Raw genomic sequence first — 24,857 nt, 5'->3', positions numbered from 1 at the left:
AGGGAGTAGAGGTTGTTAACCTTCCCGATATAATACAAACGCGCTTAGTGTGGATTGTAGTAATCATCATTAACGAGAGTGAAGATAATTAGCAATCCAAATACAATGTAAGCGAGCTTGGTGCAAAGTGTGGTAGTCAATGATTAATTCAGTACTTTGATAACATAATCGTTATCATCAGCCATTTTTCGCCTCTTAATTAGAAAAGAATAATGTGTTAGGGTTGTCATTAAAATAATGTGTCTCGGGGTTAGGGGGGTTAGGGGGAGGAAAGAGGGGTAAAAAGGGAAAAAAAGGTGGGGTAGGTTTTAAGAAGCAGCACAGGAGAGCACAGTTTGTCGCACAGGGAGTTCATAGTATACAATGCGCATTAGACAGAAAGAAGAAGACAAGCGAAATGTATCAGATACATCCTCACAGTAAAGGGATAGTGCAAGTAAGGTATGCAGAGTTGGATAAAGTTTATGATGTATTTTAATGTCTTGTAGGATTGCTACTATCAACATCTGTTGGCTCAACGACTCGGGTAAAAGACTTAGGGTGGCAGAATTACTTAGGACATTTAAGCTGGACCTGGTTTGCCTCCAAGAAACACACGTCGAGGCTTCTAAGGGATATCTCCTGGATCACCTAGGGTTTGCTGTATTAGCAAACACGAAGCAAGGGACGAAACACAGAGGGGTGGCTGTACTAGGAAGATCCTCCGATGTGGAGGTGATAAGGAAAAGGGAAGATCAATGGGGAAGGTGGGTAATAGTGGAAATAAATCTAAAGGGTGAAAAATGTACCATAGTTTCAGTATATGGATCAACAGAGGACGACCCCGAATTATTTAAATTTTTAGATACCGAGTTGGCATTATGGCCCGAACCAATTATATGCTGCGGGGATTTTAATATTCACGACCCCACTAGCTCATTTGTCCAGCCTCGGAAGACCTATGCAGGGAGGAAAAGGAGATCACATAGGGCATTGTCAGATATGGTGGCAAATAATTCCTTGGTGGATCCATGGATTAAGTTGAACCCCGGTATGGATGGTAGTACTTTTTATTCGGCCCCCCATAAGGTTCTTGTTAGACTGGACTACTTTTTGATTTCAATTCCCCTGTTGGCAGAGGCTCAAATAGAAAAACAACCTCGTATCGTTTCAGATCATAGCCCTTTGATTTTAACTATTAGAATGGGTCAGACAGGGCGGAAAGATATGCAATGGACTTTTGATAGAGCCCTATTGAAGGATGATGGATATAGGGCCCGCATGATTGAGTGGATCAGGTCCTACTGGGAAATTAATAAAGGTACGGCCCCCCCGGGAGTAGTGTGGGATGCCTTTAAGGCCGGGGTCAGGGGTGAGACGATGAGCTATGTGTTTTCATCCCAGAAAAAGGCAAGACTTAAAATTAAGGATGTTTATCAAAAGCTGTTGAAGACAGAGGAGGAACTGGCCCGGGTTATAAGTGATAAGGCACCAGTAGACGATCTCCTACTGAAAATAGTGGCCCTTAGGGTTGAGGCGACAGAATGCATCTCAAAAAAAGCAGTAGAGAATTATTTAACAAAAAAGGAAGCGGCTTACGAACTAAGCGAGAAGGTAGGCCACTTCATAGCAGTACACACTAGACAGAGGCTAGCAGCATCAGATATTGTAGAGATTATGGATCAGAATGGAATTAGGGTTATTGAAAAGACTGAAGTAAGAGAAGCGTTCAGGCAGTTTTATGAAGAGCTATATACCAGGGGCGGGGGAGGATCTATGAGCGAGGTTCAAAATTATCTTAGCGCTATCACCCCTCCGGGTATATCTACGGAAGAAAAGGATAGGCTGGACTCCCCCTTTAGTCTCGAGGAATTCTTCACGGCATTAACTAGGCTACCAGCAGGTAAAGCAGCCGGCCCAGACCAGCTTCCAGTGGAGTTTTACAAAGTGTTTTACCAGGCCATGGGATTGGACATGTTTAATGTCATGATTGAAGCGCAGAAGGGGGGTCAAGATCCCAGAAACATGGGGGGAAGCGGATATTATTGTTATTTTAAAAAAAGGGAAAAATCCGATACTCCCAGGGTCATACAGGCCTATTACACTGATGAACGCAGACACTAAGATCTACTCCAAGATGCTAGCAACAAGACTCGCAGAGGTAATAGAGGGATTAGTAAGCCATACTCAACATGGGTTCATTCCAGGCAAAAGTACTACACAACACGTTAGGCAGGTGATTACAGCATTTGATGTGGCTGGAGTCCTGGGAGACCCTATAGCGGCGCTCTTCTTGGACGCCGAGAAGGCGTTCGATAGGGTCTCTTGGGAATACCTATGGCATACACTAAAGTGGAACGGACTGGGGGATAGTTTTATAACTGCAATGCAGACTCTATATAAGAACCCGACAGCAAGGATTAGAGTCAATAGGGGTAAATCCGCAGCAGTTAACATTGGGAGAGGGACTAGACAGGGCTGTCCATCTTCCCCATTACTATTTGCTCTTTATCTGGATCCACTAATAAGGAAAATAGAGGGTAACGTAATGATTCCTCCAATAAGGCTGAATGGATGTGAGATAAAGTCCCTAGCTTATGCTGACGACGTGGCCATACTGACACCCAACCCCAGTACGGCCATAGGTGAAATCGAAACTGAAGCCCAAAGATTTGGACAAACATCGGGGTATAGCCTAAATAGCTCCAAAACGCAAATAATATCTAATCAATATACTGTGATCAACGATCACAGAGTCACCGATTCAGCGACGTATCTGGGGGTTGCAATCACGGCGGATTTAGACTTACTAGTACAGAAGAACCTGGCGCCCTTGATGGTAAAATTTAAGGCAGATTTGGAACGTATGAATAATTTGCATTTGTCTCTTGTGGGCTGTACCAATGTTATAAAAATGTTAATATTACCAAAGTTCTTGTATTTCTATAGGACAATACCATTATGGTTTGAGGTAAAATGGTTTAAAGATCTCGACAATATTCTAAATAGATTTATTTGGGCCCATGGTAAGACTCGCAGGGCATATCGTTTTATGTCTCTGCCTAGAGAGAGAGGAGGTTGGGGAGCCCCAGATTTCAGACTGTATTACTGGGCATCTGCACTGCAATATATGCGTGGGCTGCTAGGTGGGGGTGGTCTGGACGATACAACGCTAAAGGATTCATCTAGGATATACTCTATCGTGTTGGGACCAGAAGCGGAGAATTCTTTTCTTAAATGTATTGATTTTGTGTATTACAAAAGAACTAGGTTTAAGACGGTCCAAGCCGCAGTTAAGATATGGAATGCAGTGAGGAAAAAAATAGGTTTGGGCCGCTATCACAGATATACGAGGTTGTATAAAAATGTCTCCCTACCAAGGCAGATTTTTTGGGATAACACTTTGGCGGGCTGGATGGAGAAGGGGGTAGTACAGATGGGGGACTTGAGGAATACGGAGGAGGTGTTTCAATTTACGGATTTAGTGAACAGGTTTGGCTTAGATAGGAAGGACTTTTTTAAAATTTTTGCAGCTAAGAAGCTTTCTGGGGAATAAGCAGGGAGGGAGTATCGGGTTTGGCAAGGTAGAAATACTGGAGAAAATAAGATTGGGGGGGGATTGCTCTATTAGGAGTTTTTATGCAAACCTGACAGCAGGGAAACCAGATGATATGGAGAAGTTTAGTGAAAAGTGGGCATTTAAGCTGAGAGGTGAGGCTAGTTGGTTTAAAGAGTCACTGGATTTAGGGCGCACACTCCTCTGCTCAGCGCCATTGCAATCACAGCAGTATAAAACCCTCTACTCGTTATATTACACCCCAGTAAAGATAGCAAAATGGGGGGGTACGGCAGGGATTACTTGCCCAAGATGTAGTTCCCCTGATGCAGACCTAATTCATATATTTGCGGTTTGTCCGCAAATCGCTACAGTGTTAAAAGATATAGAAAAGTTCTTGTATGTCTCCCTGAACATTCAGATTAGGTTAAATCCTCCCGAAATATTGTTAGGGATAGTCACAGATACTAACATTGTCCAGAAAGAGTTTATTTTTGTCGCAATGGCAGTTTTTAGACTTTGTATAGCCAGGGCATGGCTGGATAAAAATCCCCCAGGAATCCAAAGTTGGCTCGCTAACCTGTTATCTACATACAATTTGGAAAAAAATATATATGCTCGGAAAGGCAAAACAGGGAGAAAACTGGGGGTAAGGATATGGGACCCCATCATAAAATGGAGAGAGGGCCTGGGCCTGAGAGGATAATATTAGGAAAGTTGAGATGAATTTGAGTTATCAGAGTTGTAACAATGTATTGATATATGCAGGATGTTTTTGAAACGCTATGATATGTATTGGTTTATGAGAATTTAAATTTATTAATGGAGACTGTGCGAAGATATGTGCTAACTGTGCAATGGTGTAATCAATAAAAAATATAAAATAAAAAAAATAAAAAAAATAATGTGTCTCAATCTAGGAGAGTTTTATGACCTATGTACGAGATAACACTGTTAGGGGTCATTGAATACATGTATTAAACAACATGTCCCTGGAATTGAAAGAGTGAGGGATCTCCTCAACAGACATTCCATCAACATTACTCAATGAATATCACACACATGTTCCCACTGGGTGTTTAGACCAATAGTGTATCTCTTTCTTAGGCATCCTTCTCATTAAATGAAAAGAAAGACTTTAAGTACCAAAGTATCACAGTAAAGTGAGATATTATTTCGGCAATACAGAGTTCCAAGGAATATTCTCGTTAAGGCCATTGATGTGGGTTGATAGCCTATACACCCACCTTTGTTCCTTTTCAAAAAGTCTGTGTTGCACACTGAAACCGGATTTAATTTGCTCAATTATAGTCCATCGTATATCATTGGTAGTATGTTTTTTTCAAGGAAATGCTTAGTAAGCTTTGTCGTGACCCTTTTGCACCTGATGGTACTGCGGTGCTCACATATTCTCTGTTTGATCTTTCTGGTTGTCATTCCCACATATTGGAGATTACAAGGGCACTTGATCAGGTAGACAACGTTGGTACTGTTGCAATTTGTGTGGACCCTTAAACGATGATCTTCCTTGATGTGGTAATCACCAAAGAGAATGGCCTGCTAGAAACCAAAACCCATCATAAACCGAGTGCGAAGAACAATCTCCTAAGATTTGAGAGCTTTCATCCCAGACCCTTGAGGGAGAACTTACCTTATGGCCAATATTTGTGATTGCTTAGAAACTGTAGCAAAATCACTGATTACCGCAGCCAAGCCATCCCTATTTCTATCCTATCTGACTACTAAACTAACTGATAGAGGCAACCCTGAACAAATCCTTCACAAATGTCAAAAGCAAGCATGGAATCAGCCAAGAGAAGCCCTACTGGAGGACAAAAATCTTCCGGGAAATGAAATACCTCTCACCTGTGTGACGTCATATAACACAGCATCTAATCTGATGACGAAGTCCATCAATAAACATTGGTCAATTATCAATACTGGCAATCTACATTGGGAAAAGCCCTAAAAGACTCTTTGGTCAACACCCGCCCTAAAGAAATAGGGAAGGCCAATCCATCTACAATACTAAATGCTTGGGGATTACCGGATATTGTAGGCCACTATCCTTGTGGCAATTGTAGCGTTTGCCACTTGACCAATAACACAAAGACATTATCATTGGAACAAGGAAAGACATGGACCCAAAGAACCCACACAAATTGCAACAGTACCAACGTGGTCTACCTTATCAAGTGCCCTTGTAATCTCCAATATGTGGGAATGACAACCAGAAAGATCCAAAAGAGAATATGTGAGCACCCCAGTACCATCAGGTGCAAAAGGGTCACGGCAAAGCTTACTGAGCATTTCCTTGAAAAAAAACATACTACCAATGATATACAATGGACTATAATTGAGCAAATTAAATCCGGTTTCAATGTGCAACAAAGACTTTTTGAAAAGGAACAGAGGTGGGTGTATAGGCTATCAACCCACATCAATGGCCTAACGAGAATATTCCTTGGAACTCTGTATTGCCGAAATAATATCTCCCTTTACTGTGATACTTTGGTACTTAAAGTCTTTCTTTTCATTTAATGAGAAGGACGCCTAAGAAAGAGATACACTATTGGTCTAAACACCCAGTGGGAACATGTGTGTGATATTCATTGAGTAATGTTGATCGGATGTCTGTTGATGAGATCCCTCACTCTTTCAATTCCAGGGACATGTTGTTTAATACATGTATTCAATGACCCCTAACAGTGTTATCTCGTACATAGGTCATTAAACTCTCCTAGATTGAGACACATTATTTTAATGACAACCTTAACACATTATTCTTTTCTAATTAAGAGGCGAAAAAAGGCTGATGATAACGATTATGTTATCAAAGTACTATTAACTGAATTAATCATTGACTACCACACTTCGCACCAAGCACGCTTACATTGTATTTGGATTGCTAATTATCTTCACTTTCGTTAATGATGATTACTACAATCCACACTAAGCGCGTTTGTATTATATCGGGAAGGTTAACAACCTTCAAAGAAACCGATTCCATTCATAGGGATTTAATACTACTGCCCCCTTCATTTCACTGCATCACCGCTGGCCCATAATGAATACCATCACTAGGCACCAATAACTCCTTATACGCAACCTTTTTTTCCCATCTAACTTTATCACTTAAGACACGTATCGTGTTTTCACTAGCGGCTGATTACGTGCCCACATTGGTCACGTGACCGCCATGTCACGCCTCATACTCACGTGACCCGGAAGCATCAGCGTATCTAAGACGCTGCTGCCCAGGCTCCCGTACTCTACAGGGAGATACGCCGGTCTTGCTACTAGGTACACCACGGACTGATTTGCTCCTCTGAGTGAGTACTTTGGCTATATACGGGAAATCCCCTTTTCTTTGTGCTCTACTCATGTTCATATCTATGTGGTTATCTTAATTCTATATCAACTTTTTTCAACCTAGATCTTGAAGGTAACAAATCGTACGACCCCGACTCTCATGAGGCACGCAAATACTGCGTTTTCAGTAAGCGCCCAGTTTCTGTTCTCCTCCTCATACTTGACCTTTTGTTTTGGTACAGAATTTGCGAACCCTATTTCGCTAGAGATTTGGATTCTGATTTCGTTTAAGCGGCACGCTCACCGTATTGAGTGAGATTGTGTGATTACCCACCACTAAATCTGGATGCATGTGGGTTTGTTATAACCAGGGACTTCGGGATATTTCCCGTAATGCCTTACGGTTACACTGGTGCACTGGTACATGTTAACTCTTGACAAGAGTATACTGACGCCCACTCAAATTGATTATGAAGAGTGGGGATGTATTTTGTGTGTGTGACTCCTGATCGCCAAAATTAGATGCGTTAGATCGTGTGAGTCCACTACCCCTCAAACAAGGAGGTCCACTGAGTGTTGAATGATCGTCTCACGCTCACAACTTCATTGGGGAACCACAATGAGCAATTGATCCTACAATGAATGATGATTACATGTATTATATGTCTGTTCTGTGTTTATGTGTTTATTTTCACAGATTTTTTCCCTTTCGACGATTTGAAAGAAGTGAGTCCTAACCGTAAGTAGATGGTTAGGTTCTAAGTGACCAAGGGCAGGGTACACCTTAGCGAGTGTACACGCCCGGGTCACGTTCACTGGTCCTGACGAAAACCCGGTAATAACAACGGATGGTTGAAACATGTAGACCTTTTTTCACTTTTTACTCATTAGAAGATACTATAGGTCAATTTAACCTATCACGGTATCCATATCATTTTTTAACATTGTCCAAATTGCCCTAGAATAAATCATTTGAATTGGGTTCAATCTGGCCAATTTTTAACCTAAATTTTCTATTCACCTTCACACAAAAACCAGCTCCACTGTAGTCAGGTGTCACAGCACACCTGGATGGCATTCGGCTGTCCAGGTGGGACCCCGATGATGAAGCATGTCACCAACCAGGTTGGTGAGTGAGGGGTCTTCTTAAGAAAGATAATCTCTTTCCTTTGCTCTGCGTTCCCATACCCAAAGACAGTTTTCTGTCTATTGGGAGTACTCCTTTGCTTTGTTTGGTATTGTATTCATAAGGTGACCAGGAGTACCCCCTCCAATGGTTTTCCATTGCGAGAATCCCTTTCTCTCCATTTTTGTTTTGGACAGTTTGCTCTAAATCATACAACTTGTTATTAACATTTTCAGTGTCCCAATCATCAGAAAATGTACTGGAGGTAATCATATCACTTAATAAAACTTTAAATACATGAGAAATTTTTTAAAGTTCGGTCGGGCCGAATATGTCACAAAAAATCTTGTCCCAAACTTACCATCCGGTACAGGAACTGCTGTAACATTCACTGACGACAAGTCTCTTTGTTCACGATGTGATGACTGATGTGGCCTCAGAATCAAGTTGACCTTTTGGGCTGTAGAGCTTTGCTGGAGGAATCGTCCATTAATAAGCATGCTAAAGTTTATTACTAAGCCTAGCCAGAAAATAAAGAACAGTATCCCAGTAATTACCCAGAGTTCTACCCAAGGCGATACGAGGTATGTCTTTTTAAGAAAGTGAAGATTTGTTGCTTGCGTGTTTGTTGGGCTGGCGTCAAGGAAAATGTATCAAAGTTCATGAAGTAACCAGAAGCAGTTTGATCATATGTTGGAATTGCATCGGGATTTGTTGAAATTGTATTTTGCTCTCGTCGAGGCATGTTGACGTAGACGTCTATATTTGGTCTAATTGCAACCTGGTTATTATGAGCTTCATTTTGAAGATTAATGTTTTGTTGAAGGGGAATGAGTTCCATAGCATTGCTGCTTAGTTCTTCATTCCGTACAGGCGGCTCTTCAAACGTGATGAGTCGCTCAGTTTGAACGTCTTGGATTGTAGCTACGGGAGGGCGTTTGCTACTTTGGAGTCCACGAGGCCTACTGCTTAGTATTGGCAACATAGTGTGGTTTGATTAAGTCGATTGAGACAAATCTTTTCTCCTTTTTCCCGGCAAGAGGCGGCAAAAGCACAGTTCTTGTTCCTTGAAGTGCTAGGACTGGTACAGGCTTTCTGTATGATGGTTCAAATTCTTTTTTGTCTGCTATTTTCCCTCTGACCAGATCCCCGACTTTTGGGATCCAGACAGGTCTTGCCGTGACTGCCTTGACTTCCCCAGTGGCGGTCTGTTTGTGTGGACGTTACTTTGTTGTGTCCTGGATTAATTTGCAGAAGTTTCATCTCTAACGCAGCCAAGGCTTGGGACACACTTCCAGTACATATGAGACGCATGACCAATTTGATGGTCTTTAGGAAGGCTTTAAAAACTTGGCTGTTCTCAAATTAGGTCTTGAAATACACAAATCACTGCATCTCCGGTAGGTCTTCACCTTAGCACCAGGACACCTTCGGGTAGCAGCAGCGCTTTACAAATTTAACTAACATTAACATTTAATTCCTGTAAAACAGCCAAACGATCATGGATATTAAATGGTTTTTCATCCGCCACTGCCCCTTCACAATCAAGATCAGGTACCCACATTCTTGTCCCAAATAGGACCTCATAAGGAGTGACACCCCCTAGAGAACTTCTTGGCTGGTTGTTGAGGGCTCTCTGAACCCCATATAAGTGATTGACCAAACTACCGCCCTTGCCTAATACCCTAGCTGTTAAAGACTGCTTTAGGTCCCGGTTCTTCCTCTCCACAACTGAATTTCCCTCAGGAGGGTATGGAGAGGAGTACCGCAATGCCACGCGCATACTTTCCATGGTCTCTTTGTAAGCCGAGAGCTAAACACCGTGCCACGGTCCGAATGTAACGTGCCAACTGCGTATGTCTCCATAAAGACTCGCAAATCTTTTATAACAGTTCAAGCGTCAGCCGAACGCGGAGGCCAAACCCATAGGAATCTGCAGCATTAATCCACCGCCACCAAGATATATTTGTAACCCCCATCAGATTGTAAGGGGCCGCAGTGGTCCAGATACACACATGCAATAGGTTTGTCTGATTTTAATAATGGTGTCTGTGCCGGGCATGCTACGGTGGAACCTTTCATCTGCTGACAGATGTTACAAATCAAGACATAGTCTTTTGTTTGTTTTGTTAGACCTGGCCACCAAGAGCGCTGCTTCAATAAAGAAATAGTCGCTGTATCAAACCTTGTCTGCGATCCATATTTGGTATTACTCTATCCCCCATTCCAGGAATCTGAGCATATGGAATGTTGCTTGCATCTAACTTGTAGGAGTATTTGAATGGAAATTTCTTTTGTACTGCTGTGGTGCCTTTGCGTGAAGCAATGACAGCACCCATTATCTCACCGTCTATCCTTGTTTTTGAACGAGGGATTGCAGCTACAGAAGCCGTGCGTACAGCCCCCTTCGCGGCTTCATCAGCCAATGAATTCCCTTCAACGTGAACGCCATCACGCTGATGACTCGGTTTGTGTATCACGTGAGCCCTTGGTAGTTCGTTTTTCAACTCTACTACCTGTTCCCATAACATTTTATGCTTAGTTGTGCCACCTTTTACATCCTTGAACCCGTTTTGTTCCCAGTGATATATATATTCTTTGTATCACTGTATGCAGTAAAAGGAATAACACACAATTAGTGTGGGGAATTTGTGATTCGTATTTACAAGTGCCAGTATTAATGCTTTTAACTCTGCCATGCAGTCTCCTTGGGATTGCATTTTGGTGCAACTAGGATGGAACTTTCCATCCTGCATGCGTCCTTTAATGATAGCACATGCTGTGCTGTATTGTTGCTTACTTCCTATGGCCGGTTGAGCAGATCCGTCAGTGTAAATGATATATTCATACTGATCGAGAGGCAAGATTTCATTTGGTGGAGGATATTCTTGTTCGTATTGCAGGAATGCTTGTGTTTTTAGACTAATCTTTATTCAACGTCCGTTGCAGTATGAGAATTAGCCCATTGTATCCATCTCGGATGTAAGGCTATAGCATTTGCAATGCTAGCCTTTGTAACAGCTTCTAAAGCTGGTACCAGGGTTACGACAATTATGCGTTTCTCCTGAGCCAGTGCTCTTTCTCTTGCTACAGCGGTGTGAACTGCTGTCAGGGTTTTCTCTGTTGAAGTGAAACGCATCTCCGCATTTGTGAACAGGTGTGATCTATATGCAATTGGTACTGTTTCGCCTACGTTAAAGGTTAAGTATGTGTACCCGCATTGACCTGCTATAACACGGATCACCAAATGGCGTACATTTACGCGTGTTTGGAAGTGTTTGGAAGCTATCATGTCTTCTGGTAGTGAACGTAGGATGTTTGTATGTTCCGGTGTCCTATGTCTAACTGAGAAGTGAGGTTTTATTAAATCGTAGAAAGGTTTTACTCTTTCTGCGTAATCCAAAATGTATGTTCTGTCAAAATGTAGGAATCCCAGTACTGATTGTAGATTTTTAAATGTTTTTGGAGGTTGGTGCAGCACACACTTTTCTAAAACATTTGCTGCCAGACTTTTCCCTTCACTTGACAGCTAATTTCCCAAAAATAGGACACTGAGGAGCGCTATTTTTGATTTTTTTTAAGTTAAATTTATAGCCCTCAGAGGCAAATCCCATAATAATGGTACTCACCCTGGTCAAGTGCCTCTCTAAGTCATCGTCTGTCAGATAAATATTATCCACATAGGACAATGCCTCTTCATCAAATTCTCTGAGTAACCATTGCTGAAAATATCCCAAGGCTGTACTTATACCCCTGGGGGAGACAACAAAATTGTCACTGGGACCCGAACGCTGAGAACGCGGTCATATACCTGCTTTCAGATGCTATATTTTGGCAGAAAAATCCATTTGAGATATCAAGTGTTGTTTTGTATTTTTTCCGCACAATGTTATTCATTAATGCGGCACTGTGTGTGTTTTGGACAGCGGATGTCTTAGTGCAAGAGTCTGTAATCTAAAACTAGATGATATGTGTGGTACGGTTTTGATACGGGAAACAAAGGATTGTTCATTGGTGAGGTGCATATTTCAATGACCCCTTGGTATCGAAGTTGATCTAAGGTCTCCCTGACCTGTTTTTTAGCTTCTTGCTGTATAGGATATTGCCTCTGAGCATTTGGTGAAACTTTTAACGGAATCACGTGGTGGGTTGAATTCTCATCCCATCCGGCATGATTTTTGTATAATGCTGGAGCCAGGGCTACTGCCCACTCCCGTGCATATGTGTTTTAAGATGAATGGGAATGAGGTTGGAGAGAGATGGAAAAATGATATCTTCTCCCCTAGAACACTCCATAACAAATGCTTGCGGCAAATCTTGTTCAGCTAACAGGATGTCATAACCAGATGATAGGTTCTTCCAAAAGAGACCTTTTTATTTTTCTGGGCTTGTCCCCCTCCATCCGGAGTGTTATTTCATGTAACTTATGTGGGACGCTCACCCTTTTATCTGGTGTTTCCACTGTGATGTAATCATTCAAGTCTGCTGTCACCAGAAATTCCTTCAGGTTCTGGCGAGCTATTGTTACCTCTGCCACACTGTCAAGCATCGTCTGAGCCCATTTCCCATTCAGAAGTTGTGTCCTCAGAATTCTGGGCATGTCTGCTTTTTAAACTGAGGTTTTGATTTTGGCTTTTCTTCTTTTTTGGAAGTATAGTCTTGAGCGTGTTGCTTGTCTCTGGACTTAGTACGCTCTTCTTTGTGTTCTCTCTCTGAGTTTTTCATCGAGCCCTGAAAGGAAGGAGAGGAATGTGTATCAGTATCCTAATACCGGTCAGGTTTCCTGATATTATTCCTATTTCTAAAATTGTACCTCTTTTCAGAGTGCTCCTGTGGAGGAAATCTACCTCGGGATTGAGATCTGTTTTCTGTAAAACGTTGTTTTTTATTATCTGCGTAGAAGTGTCCTTTTCAGGACTGCCCATCAGTTGTGGTTTTAAAGCTTTCCCACCCAAACTGTCTCTGCCTAATTCTGCATATGCATTTTCAATTTTTTTGGTTAGTTCGTGTGGTTGTTCTAACAGATTGAACTCCCTTAGGCGTTGGCGGATTGTCACTGACGCTGCTTCCCCTTTAATATTAGCTAGTATTATGGCTGATACCAGGGCACAGTTACCTAGCAACTTCATCCCTAAGTTCAGAGCAGGCTCCGCTCCGTACTTGTTCTGTATTTGCCTCAATACATCTGGTATCACTGCTAATGACGGAATACCATACGTTCTGGTATATAGGGCAGCAAAGACTATACCCCAAGTGGTACAATCCTCTAACTGTGGTGTTAACCCCATGGGCATGCAGATTGTTAACTGTTGGAAAATACTCCACTCCCACACCGGAAAGGGTGGTGGTAACGGGGTCTCTCCAGACATACACAGTGGTAGCTTGGCTCGAGTGGTCAGGAATCAGGCACCGTGCTAAGCATACGTCATACCCATACAATAACCATGCGTGCATCCGTTCCAAAAACGAATCTACACCGTAAAAATTATGAAAATATCTCTGTTTATCTTCTTTTTCTCTTAGTTACTGATTAAATAAATAATAACACAATCACCATATACAAGGCTTTTTCTGTGGAAGGGTACGTCAAATATATACTGTCTTAATGATTCAATAAATAGGGGAGATCATATATAATTAAGGCATAAATATAAGTGCATTACATACAGGCAATTAAATATTATGAGGCAATAAATACTGCAAGCCAATAAATATTGTGCGACAATAAATACTGTGGAACAATAAATACAGTGAAGCAATAAATAGGTTAAATACAATAAATACAGTGCTCTCAATAAATAATTAAAAGCTGACAGTGACACTTATAGAATCAGATCACATTTAGATTTCTATGGGCTGATTTGGCCCAGTCACAGCTTGTGGTTAGGTGGATGGCTTGAGGGTGTCTACTCCCTGGCTTGGACAAGGCTGAGGCCTAAACTGAGGTAGATCAAGGGGGGGAATTCTAGAGACCTGGCTCTCTCACTCTACACAACCCCTCTGAATTAGTCTCAGCTCACCCCTGGCACAATCAAGCTGGTTCCAGCACCTCTCTAGCCCCTAGGGTAGTCTCTCAGGATTCCACAAGGCCTTAGGCGCCCTCTATTCCACTTACTGCCCTTTTTCTGAAGCTCCGATGCCGCTGGAGTCGTGTCGACGCCGTGAGGCGGTTCCGGTTCGATGTCGGCGGCCTCGGCGCAATGTCAGTTCTTGACGACGCCGGTAGGCGGTTCCGGTTCGATGTCAGCGGCCTCGGCTCGATCTCGACCTCCGATTCGATGACGTCGGGCAGTCTTGGCTCGATGTCGACTTCGGGCGGCTCCGGTCCGATGGCGACCTCAGGTTCGATGATGTCGGCCGGCCTTGGCTCGATGTCGACTTCCGGCGGCTCCGGAGTGCGATCCCCACTCCCGACCTCCGATGCTCCTCTCCTCAGGTTCCGGCGACTCCGGAGTGCGACCTCACTCCCGACCTCCGGTGCTCCTCTCCTCAGGTTCCGGCGACTCCAGAGTGCGATCTCCACTCCCGACCTCCGGCACGCTTCACCCCGGTCTCCGGCGACTCCGGAGGGCGGACTTCACTCCCCCGTCGACGCCGCTCACTCGACCTCGGGTGACTTCCTCCTCGACCTCTGGTACTTCTACGACCTCCGTCGGCGCCCTCTCTCGACCTCTGGCGGCTCCGGGTACGACGTCTGCTTTTCCAGTCAGCGCCGCTTCTCCACCTCGGGCTCCAGGTCTCCAGGCTACTCGACGTCGGACTCCAGGGAAACCAGTATCCAGGTCAGGATCTTGCTGTTCTTGGATTCTAAGGCCTGTTCCTGCTGTCCAGGTCCTTAAGATGGTTTTTCTTGCTTCTTCCCACACAGGGCTCCAGGCTGGGCTCAGTCAGTAGGGACTAGTATCAAGGGTGGGTTTATGGACCCCACTCCAGGCACAAGTTTCCACCCCTGCTGCCTCACTCCTTCCTCCTTCAGGTTTCTGCTGCTCACTCCTCACCAGTCAGGTGCCAACTGCCAGCTCCAACTGCCAACTCTCTGTCTTAGCTTCCCAACATTCTAAACCGCCTCCAACTGTCACAGGGCTCCAGAATGTTGCAGACGGTTCTAGTAGGTTCCAGTGGGTTCTGATGATGTCACAGGTGGCCACCATTTTGTGCTCCAGGCCCTCAGACAGAAGTTCCAGGGGTAGATAAAATGGCTCCCTGAATCTGCATCAATACGAAAAAGTCTGGTGGTTCCCAAAAAGGAAAAAATACTAACAGGGTTTGAGGCAAAAGTGGGACAAAATAAATAATGATGAGGAGGGACCACCCAAAGGGCTGACAGGTCTAACACGCGTCCCCCCCAGCTGAAAGTGGGGAGAGCTACCCAACCCCTTGGGAGTTCTCATCACTAAGGCGGAAATACCTTGAGAGACCGTCTGCATTGGCGTGGTCCACTCCAGGCCGATGTTCCACCTGAAAGTCCATTCCCTGTAGGGAGATAGACCACCTCAACAACTTGGGATTCTCGTGAGCCAACTCCAGTAGGAAGGCTCGATAACGTTGAGGGACTACCAAGGCTCGTGACGATCCATGTAGGGGTGCCTTGGGTTCACTGTAGAGGAGGCCATCCTCCCAGTAAACACTGTAGTTCCCTTCAACGTTCCCTGCTGCCTGGGCTGCGGCCTGTCGCCTCAGCCCCTCAAGGGTAGGGCACTCCCTCTGGCCCTGGCAGAATTCCTCCCTGGACGGGCCTCCCTCCACGTGCCACTCGGCCGGGATGGGTAGGTCCTCCAGTTCGGTAACATCCCCCACCGCAGCCTCCTGGTCCACCACCTCCGGTGGCCTATCCGTCCTACGGGGTGTGGACGCCGAGGCAGGCTCCTCCTGTCCATGGTTCTTCCCTTGACTGGCAGCTGGCTGGGCCTTTGTTCCAGGCTCCAGCCGAAACGAACTCCCTCTCCGGGTAGTCGCGGACCTTGTGCTCACACAGGCCCAGTCAGGTGTACCCAGCATCTCAGTATGAGTCCGGTATTCCACCTCCTTCCAAGCATTGTGCTCCATGTCATTCCCCAGTAGACAATCGACTGGCACGGCAGGGCTTACGGCAACTCGAAGTGAACCTGCAACCCCCCCCCATTCAAAGGGAACCTCGGCCACTGGATAGTGGCCTGTTCTGCCGTCAGCCATCGCGGCTGGGTGGAGTACATCTGGAATTACCTGCTCTGGAGACACCAGTTGACTATGTACCATAGTCATACTGGCTCCTGTGTCTCTCAGAGCCTCCCCTCTTTGGCCGTTGATGGTGACCCACTGCCCATACTTTACGGTATTTGCGGGCACCTGGATCTTAGGAACCATCTCCCGTTCTCCCAGGGACACTAAAGTGACACCCGCCCACTCCCTTCCCTTAATTAAAGGCATCTCCTCCCCGAGCACTACACTAGCTACTCCGGGGGCCTTTCCTCCAGTGGGAGGGGGTGGTCGTTTCAGGCACTTCGGATCTCCTTTATAGTGTCCAACGCCACCGCACTCGTAGCAATGGACAACCCTTGGCTGCTGACTCTGGCCAGGATTAGGGTTTCTGGGTGGGTTAGCCCTAGGGGTGAATCCTGTTCCCTTCCCTTGGAAGGTTTTTTGGGGGCCTTTGGAGAACTCCTTTTTCTTTTCCCCTCCCTCTTTCTTCCGGGGGGCGCCCTGTCCGGCCTTTTGAGTATCCCCTCCAGTCCCCCTTGTGGACACCCGGGTACTAGCCCAAATGTCCGCCTCCTCAGCAAGCTTACGGGGACTGGTCAGCTTGCTATCCACCAGGTGTTGACGCAGTTCAGGGAAACATTTTTCGAGCAGGTGTTCCTTCAGTACTAGATCAAACAACCCCTCGTAGTTCCTCACTTCACTGCCCTGAATCCAACCCTCTAGTGCCTTCTTTGCATAGTCCAGGAAGTCCACCCAATTCTGTGTGCCCAGTTTGTGACTACCCCTGAACTTCTGTCTGTACTTTTCGGGTGTTAGTCCAAACTTTCTTATGAGCGCCAGTTTCATGGTTGGGTAGTGGGTCTGCTCATCCTCCTCGAGGGCCAATAATGCATCCCTACCAGCTGGAGGCATGTACTTGTACAATCCCCCTCCCCAGTACTTCTCTGGAACCCCATGGGCCCTTAACGAGACCTCATAGGCCGCTAGCCACTTGGCGATATCGTCACCCACCCCATAGCTAGCTACTATGTACTTTGGCAGGTAGGGTTTGGGTTCCCTGGTGTACTCTCGTTCTTCGCTGCCACCGTTAGGTACAGGGTGTGCCCCGATTCTCAGGATCTGAAGATCTATCTCTTTCAGCCTTATCTCATGAGCCATCCTCTGTTCCTCCTTCTCCTTCTCCAGCCTTGTTAAGTCCCATGTGAGCTGTCTTTTCTCCCTCCGGTCTATTAACTCCACTTCAGACAAGCCACCGCTAGAGGCACTGCTGCCCTTCCTGGAAAGTGTCCTGGGCCCCGCTGACAGGTTCCCCACCTCAGGTTGGTACAAACCAGCTCCCTCACTGTCGGGCTCTCTATCCCTGTCCTCCTCCTCAGCCTTGCTTTCCCGTCGTGCCTCCCCCCAAGCCCTTAAGCTGGTTTGGAGTGCACCCTTCTTTGCTCCTGGGGGACAATACACCCCCTCCCGCTGACAAAACTCCCTGAGTTGGGCCACAGTGTACGTTTCTAAATTCTCCAGTACAAACTCCATCTTGCCCACTCAGGTCAGAGGACAGTTATTTGCAGTAACTATGCAGGGGCGTACCTTATATAATACCTCCTCCCACCACCAGAGTAAATTTGGAAAAACAAAAACTCACAATTAGGAAGGCCGCTTTGAGAAAACTCCCGGTGTAGGCCTATGGACTACCCACAGTTATTGTTGAGTATACGTAGGCACAGCTCAATCCCACCACTGAACACCAATTATGTTGGAAAATACTCCACTCCCACACCGGAAAGGGTGGTGGTAACGGGGTCTCTCCAGACATACACAGTGGTAGCTTGGCTCGAGTGGTCAGGAATCAGGCACCGTGCTAAGCATACGTCATACCCATACAATAACCATGCGTGCATCCGTTCCAAAAACGACTCTACACCGTAAAAATTATGAAAATATCTCTGTTTATCTTCTTTTTCTCTTAGTTACTGATTAAATAAATAATAACACAATCACCATATACAAGGCTTTTTCTGTGGAAGGGTTCGTCAAATATATACTGTCTTAATGATTCAATAAATAGGGGAGATCATAAATAATTAAGGCATAAATATAAGTGCATTACATACAGGCAATTAAATATTATGAGGCAATAAATACTGCAAGCCAATAAATATTGTGCGACAATAAATACTGTGGAACAATAAATACAGTGAAGCAATAAATAGGTTAAATACAATAAATACAGTGATCTCAATAAATAATTAAAAGCTGACAGTGACACTTATAGAATCAGATCACATTTAGATTTCTATGGGCTGATTTGGCCCAGTCACAGCTTGTGGTTAGGTGGATGGCTTGAGGGTGTCTACTCCCTGGCTTGGACAAGGCTGAGGCCTAAACTGAGGTAGATCAAGGGGGGGAATTCTAGAGACCTGGCTCTCTCACTCTACACAACCCCTCTGAATTAGTCTCAGCTCACCCCTGGCACAATCAAGCTGGTTCCAGCACCTCTCTAGCCCCTAGGGTAGTCTCTCAGGATTCCACAGGGCCTTAGGCGCCCTCTATTCCACTTACTGCCCTTTTTCTGAAGCTCCGACGCCGCTGGAGTCGTGTCGACGCCGTGAGGCGGTTCCGGTTCGATGTCGGCGGCCTCGGCGCAATGTCAGTTCTTGACGACGCCGGTAGGCGGTTCCGGTTCGATGTTGGCGGCCTCGGCTCGATCTCGACCTCTGATTCGATGACGTCGGGCAGTCTTGGCTCGATGTCGACTTCGGGCGGCTCTGGTCCGATGGCGACCTCAGGTTCGATGACGTCGGCCGGCCTTGGCTCGATGTCGACTTCCGGCGGCTCCGGAGTGCGATCCCCACTCCCGACCTCCGATGCTCCTCTCCTCAGGTTCCGGCGACTCCGGAGTGCGACCTCACTCCCGACCTCCGGTGCTCCTCTCCTCAGGTTCCGGCGACTCCGGAGTGCGATCTCCACTCCCGACCTCCGGCACGCTTCACCCCGGTCTCTGGCGACTCCGGAGGGCGGACTTCACTCCCCCGTCGACGCCGCTCACTCGACCTCGGGTGACTTCCTCCTCGACCTCTGGTACTTCTACGACCTCCGTCGGCGCCCTCTCTCGACCTCTGGTGGCTCCGGGTACGACGTCTGCTTTTCCAGTCAGCGCCGCTTCTCCACCTCGGGCTCCAGGTCTCCAGGCTACTCGACGTCGGACTCCAGGGAAACCAGTATCCAGGTCAGGATCTTGCTGTTCTTGGATTCTAAGGCCTGTTCCTGCTGTCCAGGTCCTTAAGATGGTTTTTCTTGCTTCTTCCCACACAGGGCTCCAGGCTGGGCTCAGTCAGTAGGGACTAGTATCAAGGGTGGGTTTATGGACCCCACTCCAGGCACAAGTTTCCACCCCTGCTGCCTCACTCCTTCCTCCTTCAGGTTTCTGCTGCTCACTCCTCACCAGTCAGGTGCCAACTGCCAGCTCCAACTGCCAACTCTCTGTCTTAGCTTCCCAACATTCTAAACCGCCTCCAACTGTCACAGGGCTCCAGAATGTTGCAGAAGGTTCTAGTAGGTTCCAGTGGGTTCTGATGATGTCACAGGTGGCCACCATTTTGTGCTCCAGGCCCTCAGACAGAAGTTCCAGGGGTAGATAAAATGGCTCCCTGAATCTGCATCAATACGAAAAAGTCTGGTGGTTCCCAAAAAGGAAAAAATACTAACAGGGTTTGAGGCAAAAGTGGGACAAAATAAATAATGATGAGGAGGGACCACCCAAAGGGCTGACAGGTCTAACATTAACATTCTGTGTTTTTCATACAGGGTAGTATTCGGGAATACTTCCTCAAGCTGTGTTATTTTCTGAACAACCCAGAATGGCATTTGTTCACGTTTTGTGGACATTTTGCCCATCTCTGCGTGTAATGTTTGTGGAGTGATTTTAGTTGCTGTACCCTGAAATTGGGTTCCATTTGTTGCAACTGCTGCTGGTTGGACTGCGAAAGTCCTCATGACGAATTGTGCCATGTTTCTGTGGATTTTAATTAATTCTTTGTGTTGAGTGAGTAAGTCTGGATTTGGCATTGTTTCAATGTCAGGATGAGGTGTGTAGGCTGCTAATATTGGCCATGTTGCCCCTGGTCTTCCTAACGGACCAAGCCTTACTCCTCCTTTTAAGTGGGTTATGGCGCCTTTAAACCAGTATTGGTGTTCCTGGTAAGTGAGTGGAATCTCTATGTCCTCAAACTGATAATATTCATCTAGTGCATCTCCCTCTGGGTACGAGTGAAATGTCTGTGTTTATGCATCTGCTGCTGGGAATGTAACCCACTAGTAGAATACCTCTGTTTTGTTTAAATCATGTGCCTCAATCACAAAAGCTACTACGCCACCCCTAACTTGTAAGCCACTTTCTAATAGTTTTAGGGTGGTTGTACGTCTGTATTTAGGTGCAATTAGAATTGCGTTCGCATCTTCTTCTCTGTTTGATAGGTGCAGCTCTACCGCTACGTCACCTCATGTCTTAGTCATTTTGAAATGAAGAAGTTTTTTCCAAGGGAACTAAGATAAGGTTTTATGCACAATTGTTTAGGAACACTGCGTACTGTCAAGCTTGATTAACCAGCAGCCAATAAATAGGATAATATGCCTTCTCAGCTGTGGTGGAGTTTGTGCCTACTCACTCCAGACGTCTCTGGTGTTTGGGAGAAGGGTCTCTGAGAATAGCACAACTGAACTACTCATATTCTACTGTTGAATAAGTACCCAACCAATGTTGGTTGCGCCATGTAGTGTGGTTCCTATACTACCCATACAGGACCTGTGTGTTTGGATAACATAAACTGTAGGATTGGTGGCAAACTAACTCTGAGCACCCCCACCGCGTATGTTAGCCTGTTTGCATTAGCTAGCTCACAGTGCCACTATAATCTCCTCTTATCATGGAATAGTTTCTGGCAACCTTAGAACATGACAACTCTGATCCCTTAGGATCGTGGAAACAATGTACTACCTTTCGGTCATCACTTGTCCTCACTTACTTCATCTCAGAGAGTTACACAGAAGAAACAGTTGGGCGTGTTACGATAAGTATTTATTGCACAGTTGTTCTTCTAGTGTAAAATATATGTGCTGCGACAACCGTTAGACAGTAACAGAGATATATGATCGGCAGAACAGCGAATATAATTTTGCAATAGTCATGAACACATACATGGATATAAAATGCATTATAAAAGAAAGTGCACATATACTCCTACGATGCCTATTTAGATGTACCTAAGTGTACCTAGCATGTGAGTAGGTGTGAAGCCAAGAATCCTTCTAGGTTTAGTCTACCCCCATTACCTGAAGCAAGAGAGTGTGGGACCCCATCCTGGTCTCGAGTTGGACACCCCGCAAGGGATGGTTAGACCTCTGTCAGCTGGAGCGTCTGCATGCAGGAGCCTCAGCGTCTCGGGTCAATGTGTTGGCCTGGAAGTTTTGGTTCCCTCTAACTAATACTAGCAAGAGGTGCTGTATTTATACAGAAAAGTATCTAGGGTTCCTTTGTCCCTTGTGTCTTGTATTAGCCCTTGTTGGGTATGAGGATGACGTATGGGATGAACCTTGTACGTAGATATTATGCAGGTGGATTTAGCCCCTGCCTGGTTTCCAAGAACCCTTATGAATGTTCATTCATAGTATGTCAGTCTAAAAGATGAAGTCATAGAATGCTATTGTTCAAGGAAACCCTCCTCTTGCACCCAGGACTAGAACTAGGTAAAGGTTCAATCCTAAAAGGCCTGTTACTGTGTGGTGTAGGGGAGGTGATGTAGGTGAAAGGGTAAGATATTACCCGGGCCTATATTAGGGTACCTATATGAAACATAACAGTACAAAGCAATTGTATGCAGCATAATCTACTCATTAGGCAAGTGTTAAAAGATGAATAATTAAGAATTATGCAGGTTTCCTCAGGTCCCCCAGCTCTTGACTCTGTTGTTGTTGTTTTTTTTACCTTGTAGATACTAGGTGCTCACACACCTTGTCCTGATGATGATCTCAATTTTATGAGATCGAAACACCGTTGACCACAGATCAACTTGACTCCCTCTTTATTAATTAAAAATATCCTTAAAAGTCTAGCATCTTGTTGTTTTGAATTGCGGCATGTTTTAAACTTACCACTGCACGTTTCATTCACTTATCTGTAAGCACTAGATCATGATATACACAGACAAATGTTTCAATACCAAACAATGAATATATCAATTGCATTTCAACGTTAACCAGTGTCCTGCTTTTATACTTGCTTTTTGTGTATTACGTTTTATTTGGTCTTCAAAAAAATTCCCTAAGACCCTAGGTGTTTTTAAACACGCTTGAGACGTATTGGCCTAAGACTAAGTGAACCACTGTTTTTTTCTAATTGATCTCATTTTGTCCAGAATTTCTCTTGTTTAATCTGATTCTTATATTATCCAACAATGCTCAGTGTGGGCGTTGATTTGAAATTTTGTTTAATTTGGCTATCTGATAAGTGTTTTGGGGCGGGAGATTTAGTAAAGGACTTGCTTTTTATCAAGCTATTCCACTGCTTCTCTTCCAAACTCTGCTATTGGTGTTTTTATATAGCTTCCCGTTGCTTCTCTTCTGATCTCTATTTTTCATGGAAGAGACAGTTCTGCTATGCATGTTTATTGACTGTGACCTTGATAGGGCACACAGCCAAGCTTCCTTTTAATTATTTTTTGTTTTCAGTAGCCATGCTGTTGTTTTCTTTTAGCTGTCATTCGTGCATACTTTGATATAGCCCTTTTTGTGAACAGATTCGTCTTTGGTGTATTAAGGCTTTGGTTTTAGGATCTTGTTTAGAATAATTTTCAGTCTGTCAAATATCGGGTGATCAGGTTTTCCTCTGTTATGTAGTTGACAAGCAAGATTTTTCAGTCCCTTCTAAGTCCCAGCCCCAGTCTTTAACCCAGTCTGGAACGTGCATGATTTTCCCGTTATTTGGAAGTGTACCCTAAAGATAACTCCTTGGCTGCCTATATTTTTCCCATCCACTCATTAGACCATACTTTTTAGATCTTCCATCAACTCTTCCTAGTTTCTTAAAGGTAGGTTGCTACTTATGTGGTATGGCAGGTGGTCAACAGAATTTGTGGTAACACTTCTATCCTGACTACCATTGTAAGTAATTCTCAGTACTCATGTATATATACACCACTGAAGCTTTGGTCTCCGGCCCTGGGTCCATTAAGTCACCGCCCCTCCCCCTCCACCCATGTCCCATTTTTTTTTTTAGTTTGCTACAGGTTTGTTTCGGCTCTAATTCATCATTAGCTCTGCTAAAATGGCATTGTTTTCTTCGTGGGGACTTGCTCTCAAGACATATTGCAGCCACGTTCACGAGGCCATTGTTGTTGACTTTTTATATTAGTTTGTATTTATAACCTTGAATGTCTATAATTGATCTGTTCTTGTCTCACTTTTTTCGTGCTTTACATGTTTATCTATTGTGTTCCTTCCTATAAATAATCTAGGGCCATTTTGCATTGAATTTTTTAAAACTCACAAATTTAGTGTTGAACTACAGTTATAGGAATAGATTTTTATACAAATTCAGTAATTTTCAATATTCTTTAATTTCTTTTTGTGTTGATAGATTGTGTCCATTTGCATCAATATAAGCAAACAAATCAACCTGCATATGTTTTCTTTATATGAAAAAGCAAAATTGTAACATTTTTCTCCCTTCTGTCCTTTCAGCTTCTTGGACATTTAATGATTGTTGCTGCAAAATGTGCTGCTAAATTGAGAGTAACCAATGGCTTCCGACTGGTGTTGAATGAAGGTCCTAATGGCGGACAGTCCGTATATCACCTTCATATCCATCTTCTTGGTGGCCGTCAGATGGGCTGGCCTCCAGGCTAAAAAGAGTGTCTTATCAATGCCTGAAAGCTCTAATTGAGAGTCTAAAGTTTGCTTCATGTTAAGTGATTTATGTTTCGCTACAGGAATAAAACTACAGATACACCTAAAATGCTAACAAGGATTTTTTGACCCTTACTTAGATTACTTAACAATGTCTTTTCACTTGATAACTTACTTCATATCTCAGGGGTTCTTAAATCTAACCTGAAATGATTGACATGTTAAATAAAAACAAATTTGAAGACCAGTAGTATTTTCTCCCTCTTTTTGAGAAAGAAAAATGTCCATAACTTTCTGTTATTTTAAATCGTTTTCTCCATCGGAATTTCCAGATGTTTTCACTACACACGTGTGGCCTATGATAAATGGAGGTACGCCGTGTGGACCTGTATAAATGGTGATTTACCAGCCTTTTTCAGTACTGGCCTTGTAAAGAGTAATGTTTGTGTTAAGTTTAAAATGTTTACTCTGCTTTTCTTTTAAACTACACAACCTGCATGAAGGTCGGTATGATTAAACAGTAGGCTTTTGGGATAAAAATACTTGCAAAAGCCCCACTTTTATTCAGAATTCTCTTACCAAAAGGTTTTTTTCAGAAAAAGTCTTCTTAAAACTTTTTCCAAAATTGTTCTCCATGTGATATTTGGAAAGTCTACAAACCATTGAAAACTTTGCAAAATTTCAGCACAAAGTGAAGTTAAATTTTACTCAACGCTTGTCTTTATGCATTATGAATTTTCTAGTGCAGTACCTACGAATATCTTTTATATCAGTAGCATCTAAATTCCAAATGAGTCAGAGAGTCCTTAG

At 44.4% G+C, this 24,857-nt stretch overlaps 1 protein-coding gene across 1 annotated transcript in view; it reads left to right on the top strand.

Annotated features, from left to right (window-relative positions):
• Nucleotides 1–24,296, top strand: part of LOC146865868 (adenosine 5'-monophosphoramidase HINT1-like) — an 88,114-nt gene extending 63,818 nt beyond the window's left edge. The window contains exon 3 of the mRNA XM_085640778.1: nt 23,883–24,296. Coding sequence (XP_085496904.1) covers nt 23,883–24,047 — 165 coding nt within the window. The 3' untranslated portion in view covers nt 24,048–24,296. The remainder of the gene's footprint in view (nt 1–23,882) is intronic.
• The last annotated feature ends 561 nt before the right edge of the window (nt 24,297–24,857 follow it).

Source organism: Triturus cristatus, chromosome 2_1 (genome assembly GCF_964204655.1).
Source record: "Triturus cristatus chromosome 2_1, aTriCri1.1, whole genome shotgun sequence".
In the NCBI taxonomy this organism is placed as follows: Eukaryota; Metazoa; Chordata; class Amphibia; order Caudata; family Salamandridae; genus Triturus; species Triturus cristatus.
This window is presented reverse-complemented; position numbering and strand designations above follow the sequence as displayed.